General features: G+C 32.5%; 2 protein-coding genes across 2 annotated transcripts; both read left to right on the forward strand.

The window, feature by feature from the left end:
• The first annotated feature begins 222 nt into the window (after window positions 1–222).
• LOC106128342 (protein RER1-like) lies at window positions 223–3476 on the forward strand. The gene is given in 5 exon segments (NM_001312710.1): window positions 223–440; window positions 1077–1181; window positions 1482–1578; window positions 1892–2115; window positions 3286–3476. Coding segments are annotated over 5 exon segments (588 nt in total). The 5' UTR covers window positions 223–362; the 3' UTR covers window positions 3370–3476.
• A 1924-nt stretch (window positions 3477–5400) lies between these two features.
• Cna (calcineurin A) lies at window positions 5401–8389 on the forward strand. Its single transcript, XM_013326670.1, has one exon. It carries the CDS (start codon window positions 5617–5619, stop codon window positions 7102–7104), a length of 1488 nt encoding a protein of 495 aa, XP_013182124.1. The 5' UTR covers window positions 5401–5616; the 3' UTR covers window positions 7105–8389.

Raw genomic sequence — 8389 nt, forward strand, 5'->3', positions numbered from 1 at the left:
CAGCACTGACATAAACACTAAATAGCGCCAAGGAAACCATGTAAGGCCAGCTCTACTTCACTGGCGTAAAGTAAACCAGGCAGTAATGGCAAAAAAATCCTGGCTTAAAAGCAAGAGGGCCTTAGCCACGTTACACGTAATTACAAATAAAGTATCTTTTTGTCTATGGTTTTCGTGACAGCTGCCGTCGCCGTCATCGTATTGGTATAATATGTCGAAGGCTAATTATCGGATAAATCAAATTTTATTTCAAACTTTATTGTAAATAGATTATAAAGTAATTCCCTCGCTTTTAATAAATGTGTTAAAAGTGGTAATCCTGTATACCAAAAAGGAAGGGGTGCCTCACAAAATTGTCAATAATGATGGACGGAAATGATTTAGCTTCAGAAACAACCAGAAGAGGAATTATTTCTCAAGCATGGACGCGTATTTCTCAGGTAATTTAATTTGTGAAGATTATGTTCCATACTAATGACTGCTTTTTAATTTTATACTTATAACCTATTCCTATTATTTCTAAAACTTTTGATTACTATCACTATAACATGAATATAACGACTTCGTGCAGTTTACTTCTCCCTAATTGTATTTAAATGTTAATTGGAACTGTCAGCTATAAGTAAATATATAAATCCTTGAAATATTAATGTTATAATGCCACCTTATTCAAAATGAAATAGCGATTTAGCAAGTATGTGAATATTCACATTAAAACACAATTCACATCTTACTAGTATTATGAATGCGAATGTTTGGATTGAAGGATGGATGTTTGTTTAAAGGTATCTCTAGAATGGAAACGGATCTCACTGAAATTTGGCATAGATATAGAACAGTCCAGAAGAACACATTAGCTTCTGATTAAGTGTTTATTTGATTGCGCGCGATGAAGTCGCGTTTGACAGCTAATTCAAAATAAAAAAAACATAGCTAATAATCTTTGGGACATTGCTAATGACAGTGTTGTTCATATAACTTTCACACTAACATATTTCCTACTTCATTTCTTATACTAATCGAAAATATTTTAAATGTTGATCATCATACAATATTTCTGTATGTTTTAATTCTAGATCTATCAAGGAACTCTGGACAAGTGGACACCTCACACCAAAGGAAGATGGTTTGGATGTATACTTCTTCTAATTGCCTTTGTTATACGAGTAGTCACAAAACAAGTAAGAAAAAGCAAATTATTTTCAAGAGATTAAATTACATTTATGTACATCACTAAATACCTCATTTATGAAGAATACATACTTATGCTAAGCATATCTAAAAATGCAAAATCAAATTCCTTTTTAAGTTATTTGTGTTTTAATGACGTTAAGTAATATGGTAAAATAATTTAGCATTTGAATTGCAACAGGTTGTATAAATTAACTAATAATGTAGTGTTGATAAATTTTAAGCTCAATTTATTATTATTGAATAGAAATAACAGCTGCATAATAAGATATTTGTAATTTTTTTTTCAGGGGTGGTACATTGTGACATATGCCCTAGGAATTTACCACTTAAATTTATTTATTGCATTCCTTACACCTAAAATAGATCCTGCCATGGATTTTGATGGTAAGCTGTTTTATAGTATGCAAGCTTTTTATACCAATACAATTTTTAATAGACTAGTTTTAATTTCTTCTTCATTTTTTAATATTTCTTACTATGTGATAGACACTAAGATCTTTCTGAATTAAAAAAAGTTTAACCTGCCTGCCTGCCTGCCTGTCGCCAACGTAGTTGTTGGAATATTTAATTATTTTATTATATGTTAACATTACTTCTTTTTAGACTAATCTGCATATATTGTATCAATAATTAGAGATATTAATATTAGAAGATTTACTATAATACTTCTTAATAAAATGTAATTAAATAATTTCAGCCGATGATGATAATGGGCCTGCCCTCCCAACACGTGCTACGGAAGAATTCAGACCATTCATACGGAGACTACCAGAATTTAAGTTTTGGCTCTCCGTCACCAAGAGCACAATTATTGGCTTCATCTGTACATTTATTGATGCCCTCAATATACCAGTATTCTGGCCTATACTAGTTATGTATTTTATAACCCTATTTTGTATTACTATGAAGAGACAAATTAAGGTAAGATATTTTTTATTGTATTAAAATTAAATAAGCTATTACAGTATCTTGTCACAAGTAAGCTTTTCAAGTGTGTTAGGTGATGATCAATTCTGTTTAATTCGTTGAGAAAAATCATTTATTCTGTCTAATTAAGTAATGATGAAATATTTTACTGTTTGTTTTCACATTTTATTAGCTAATATTTATAAATATGTAGTCCTATATCTTTAAGTTACAATTTTTATCAAAAGACTGTGGTTTTTTTTTCAAGCAAATAGGCAACATAAAACATTTGTTTTAACAAACTTAAAATGTAATTACGTACAGAAATAATGGAACTTCCCTTTTGTGTATGTCTAAACAAGTCATTTGTGGTGATCTAATTACCTATATAGAATTTCTAGTTTTTTAGTAATTAATTTTAGTAAGTTAGTAATGGTTATATCTATTGAATTATTATTGCAAATTTTATTTATATATATACATATTTTCATTTAGAATAACTAAGGCACAAAGATAATATTGTTATCATTTTAAATTTCCGTCACAATGACAATAGATAAATATTAAAGTGTTATTAACCATGACGAAAAAGTCGTGTCACTCAGTACAAAGCTGATAAAATGGTTGATAAACACATATATAATTTAATAGTAGTAGTAATAGTTGATTTATTAAATCAAAAATACGATAAAATTCCTGGCAACATTATCATCACAACCTTCTTATCTATGACCCTTCAATGACAAATCACATTTCAAAATTGTAACTTTTTATAAGTGACCATATTAGTTTCTTTATGATTCAATAGCTATAACTATAAGCTATTATGACCTTAGTATGAACGAAATTTTAAAGTTATTACTTGTTAATAAAGTAAAACGATAATTCTATATGTATAGTAGCCGTCGTAGGCGGTTTTTTGTAATTTAAGACACCGCGAATTAATGTATAATAATTTTAAGCAAACTTGCTGTCGCCCGCGAAGTCGCGGCCTCCTAGTAAAAAAGTTCTTAAGTAGTCTTATGTGTTCTTCCAGACTATTTTCTACATCTATATAAAATTTCAGTGAGATCCTTTTAGATGTTCTGGAGATACCTTATAGCAAACAACTAAACATTTTCATTAGTAAGATAGTGAGATTTAAAAAGATGTAAATTTAACGTATGTTTTTTTTTAATTTTCCAGCACATGATCAAGTACAGATACCTACCATTCACCCACAGCAAACCAAAGTACAAAACTGTCGAGTCGACGGTGACAGTTAACTGACGTCTGCACTCGTCTGTCTCGTAAATAATTGTAAGCAGCGCCGAGAGTCAAAGTAACTTAAAACTGTTGTATGCAAATGTTTCTAGAAAATACACTTTTATTGTAATGTTTATCATTTTTTATTTTATTTTCGTTAAAAAAATACAATTAACTAAATTAGTTAGCAAATTAGGTTAATTAAAGGCCTAGTACCTGATATAATTCAAAATTCGATGTGCTTGTCAAGTTATATAACGTGACCATCTAGAAATGTATATAAATATACATTTGTTTCGTAATTAATAAATATTTTGTTATTTACTCTGAAAACAATTCGAAATAATTATGAAGTGTACATTTTTTTTTAATTTTAATAGTGAAGGATTTATACTTAATTCATCTTTACTTCGAAAAACAGAGTTCACATGTTTTCGATACAGTTTACCAACAGAAACATAAAGTAAACCTGCAAGCTGACATCAATTTTGTTTTTTTTTCTTTCCATAGCCTAATACATAAGTCCGAACCATTAACAATGCTAATAAATATATTCTTTAGTCTGTAGCAAAAGCAAATTCGCCATAAGAATCTAAAAAAGTTAAACAATTAATTAATATAATTTCTATAAATATCAAAGTCACAATCACATTCCATTGTCCTGTTCAATCATGGATGTAAGCTTGGATCTCAAAAGCCCGGATATGCGCATGTAACTTTCCGTTGTGTGTGCACTTAAGTCCGAGACTCTTTTCAGTTTTTCAAATGCATTATTAAATTTGTCTAAAATAGAGGAAGAAGTACATATATCATTAGTACTTTTTAGTATCTTGCTTTTATTTATTTTTAGAAGATAAATGGTGTCGTAAAAATACTTAGCCATAAGATAAAATAAATTAAATACAATTTGTGCGAAGCGTGTGATTGTTATTTTTTTAATTAATAAAATTATTTTATGCCAATCCAACTTTCTTTGATATTTCATCATAAATTAACCATATAAAATGTCTTCTAATATTTTAAGTAAAAATAAATTATTCCCCCATGTAATGTGGACGAATTAAAGTAATAAACATAAGCCTACTTCTTTATTCAAAGCGAAACACATTACTGCTCGGCCCACAAATAGCCTTCGACCAATGAAATAGTATTTATGAAGCATGTGACTATTCATTTCAATTAAAACAGAAGTCATTGGCTTTAAAAATATACCAACGCAACGTACGATAAACCAAAGTAAACTCGCGCGATATGAATCGAATAGTAACAGTTTTTAAATATACATTTATAAACATACCTAGCACAATGCAATTATTACCCTACAGCTAAAAATAGTAGCTAGAGATAAAAATATCCATCGTTTGGATAACGCACGACGACGGTGTAACGTTAAATACTACTAGCTATTAAAGATTGTATGATTTTACACAGAAAACTAAATTACCATTAGCAAAAGACAAACTTAAGTTTAATTAATATTTATGAATATCCTCTTTTTTAAAAGAAGCTGTGATGTTAATTTGCCTGTTACAATTTTAGTAAATAAGTATTAAATTAATGCAACAACATCGGGCATCATAAAAGCTGACTGTGCCAATGTACCCTTCCCTGCCTGTCGCCTACCCTTACGTTTAAAGACTGCCTACTTCAATACATGTACTTATTATATGGCATCACCACTTAGACAAAATATGTCTATGATGGTAACACTGGAAGATACTGTTTTCGAGTTCCATGGAATCTTGAATGGATTTTGGGAATAAAATTATATATATCAAAATAATAGTCATGATATCGCTGAAGGGAGTCCATCGTGTAATTTCTGAAAGAATTAGTTTTGTAGCAAATTACCCGTGGTTTATAATTAGCAAATTATAAACCACGACCACCCCAAATCATATTTAACATAGGCACCTATAATAAAATTTTATTAAATTAATTACTTTATTACCTTTCAGTATTTATTCATGAAACAAAATGCAAAACCTGCAATAATCATAGAAGCTATGGTAATAAGTTTCAAAATAAACTGGCAAGGCTACACGATATCGCCAGTGTTACTATTTAAATGGAACGTTCAAAAGTAATAAAACGCGCTCGATATCCCTGTTTATTTTATTGACCACTCGCCAGATGTTTGCGCATTGTTTTCCAGTGCGCAGTAGTTTCTCTGTCGTGAAATCGGGATACTGTTTTAGTAATATATCTATTCTGCCATTTTGAAAATAGTGGCGTGTATGGATTAGACCTAGTGTTTTTTATGTGACAAATATGTCCGGGAGCAATGATAAAGCGTCGACTACGCAGCGTATGATCCAAAGTGTCGCTTTCCCTCCTAGCCACAAGCTCACTGTATCGGAAGTATTTGATGAAAAAACTGGAAAGCCCTTACCAGATGTCCTCAAGCAGCATTTTATCTTAGAGGGTAGAATCGAGGAAAATGCAGCTTTACGCATCATTCAAGATGGTGCCACCTTATTACGATCAGAAAAAACTATGATCGAGATCGATTCACCGGTGACCGTGTGCGGAGACGTCCATGGCCAGTTCTATGATTTGATGAAACTGTTCGAGGTGGGAGGCTCTCCCTCGTGCACCAAGTATTTATTCTTAGGTGATTATGTCGACCGAGGTTATTTTAGTATAGAATGTGTTCTTTACCTTTGGGCGTTGAAGTTATGTTATCCGAAGACATTATTTCTATTACGCGGTAATCACGAATGTCGGCACTTGACAGAATACTTCACTTTTAAGCAGGAATGCAAGATAAAGTATTCTGAGAAAGTGTATGATGCCTGTATGGAAGCATTCGACTGCTTACCCCTGGCTGCCCTCATGAACCAGCAGTTCTTATGTGTACATGGTGGTCTTTCTCCTGAGATAAACAGCTTAGATGACATTCGTAAACTAGATAGATTCAAAGAACCTCCTGCATTTGGAGCCATGTGTGACCTACTTTGGTCTGATCCCCTGGAGGACTTCGGCAATGAAAATAATGCTGAGCATTTCTCGCACAACTCTGTAAGAGGTTGTTCTTATTTCTACAGTTATGCAGCTTGCTGCGATTTTCTACAAAGAAACAATTTGCTGTCTATCATACGGGCTCATGAAGCACAAGATGCAGGCTATAGGATGTACCGTAAGAGCCAAACCACTGGTTTCCCAAGTCTGATTACCATATTCTCCGCTCCCAACTACTTGGATGTTTACAACAATAAAGCCGCCGTGTTGAAGTATGAGGACAATGTGATGAACATTAGACAGTTCAATTGCTCACCCCACCCCTATTGGCTTCCCAACTTCATGGATGTGTTCACTTGGTCTCTCCCATTTGTGGGTGAGAAGGTGACAGAAATGCTGGTCAATGTGTTAAATATCTGTTCTGATGATGAACTAATGTCTGAAGGTGATGATGCATTGGAGGAAGCTAATCTCAGAAAAGAAGTTATACGCAACAAGATCCGTGCTATAGGTAAAATGGCTCATGTGTTCTCTGTTCTCCGTGAGGAAAGTGAATCTGTTCTGCAGCTGAAGGGTTTGACTCCAACCGGTGCCCTTCCATTGGGTGCTCTGTCTGGTGGTAAAACATCTCTCAAAAACGCCCTGCAGGGCTTCTCTCCAAACCACAAGATAACCTCATTTGCCGAAGCCAAGGGGTTGGATGCCATCAATGAGCGTATGCCGCCCCGGCGTGACGGCCAGCGCACTCCCGACACCCAGGACAAGAAGGCGCATGTGAACAGCAATGCACATTCGTGAAGTGCTAGCTCCATTTTCTCTTCAATCCTTACTTTTTGATCCACTATTCTAGTGATGGTGAAATATGTGTGAAGGTGACTCAGCTTTTGGAAAAATATTTCACATTAATATTTAGGTGGATTTGAAGGGAATTGTCATAATAGATACTAAATATTTAAAAAATTTGGATTTAACTTTTTTTCAATAGTTGAAATTAAAATTTCTCTTAAGATATTACCTCTCGATATTTAAAATATGTCAGATCTGCAGGCAACAAATTTTTTTAGTCAATTAAATAATAAGATATGCACATTTATTTATAATGCGCTGCACTCTTTCATTTTGGTGATGTAATTTTAAAGTTTTCATATGAAAAGACATGATATTGTAATGTAAATTTATTCAGATTATCTACTTATACTCTACATTGTTATCTACATTAGTGAAAATTAGACATGTCTTTAATTTTCAAAGCATAATTAGCTGTGATATTAAGCAATGATCAATGTGTAATTAATAGCGATCTGCTGGTGGTGCGGCGTGTTCATTGGCTAATCATGCATTGAAATATGTAAAGTGAGCGGAGGAGTTGTCAGCTTGGGCGTGTCTTTATATTCTATTAAGTAAAGTTAATTCTGTACTATAGTGTGCGGCACACGGTGTGTGGTTGCCATGCGTGTGTGCTGTGTAAATATGCCTTGTGCGTACACACACGTTATTGCAGCTTTAACACTCCACATAAATATTACTCTCTTTAATATCTTTGCTACAAGTTGTACTTAATTGTATTTTATTGTACAAAATATATTAAAATTATTACCTATGAACTATTACTATACTTAAAGTTAATTTATATTTGGGTGTCTGGCTCGGGGCGGCTGGGAGGCTCAACTTGTATGCCGGAACATCACATATAAATCATTTAGTCCTAATGTTTCCGTATATAAGGTGTAGCGGCTAGTCTAATTGCAGATTTTCTTACAGCTTTATTCCAAATTCACTTATATAATTATATTATAAGGTTTAATGACCTATGCACTGTTGGAAAATCTCTTTTGGTCTGCCAAAAAAATATTTATTAATCAATGCAATATGTTTGTATTGTGGATACTAAAAGTGGCTTACAAAGTTTTTAAAGTCAGTACTAAATATTTTATCTCAATTCAGTGTGTACTCCTTCATATGTTCTCTACTTTTAAAATAAATTTTATCTATGTAAAAACTAACCATACATTTAATTTCATTTTGTACTAATCAAGGGAAGTGGTGTTTATCCTTATAAAATATATTAACATTGAGCTCCATA

The sequence above is a fragment of the Papilio xuthus genome, unplaced genomic scaffold (genome assembly GCF_000836235.2).
Source record: "Papilio xuthus unplaced genomic scaffold, Pxut_1.1 DF828780.1, whole genome shotgun sequence".
NCBI classification, from domain to species: domain Eukaryota; kingdom Metazoa; phylum Arthropoda; class Insecta; order Lepidoptera; family Papilionidae; genus Papilio; species Papilio xuthus.

Coding starts and splice junctions, on each gene's coding strand:
- Cna (XM_013326670.1), top strand. CDS start 5,617: ATGTCCGGGAGCAATGATAAAGCGTCGACTACGCAGCGTATGATCCAA.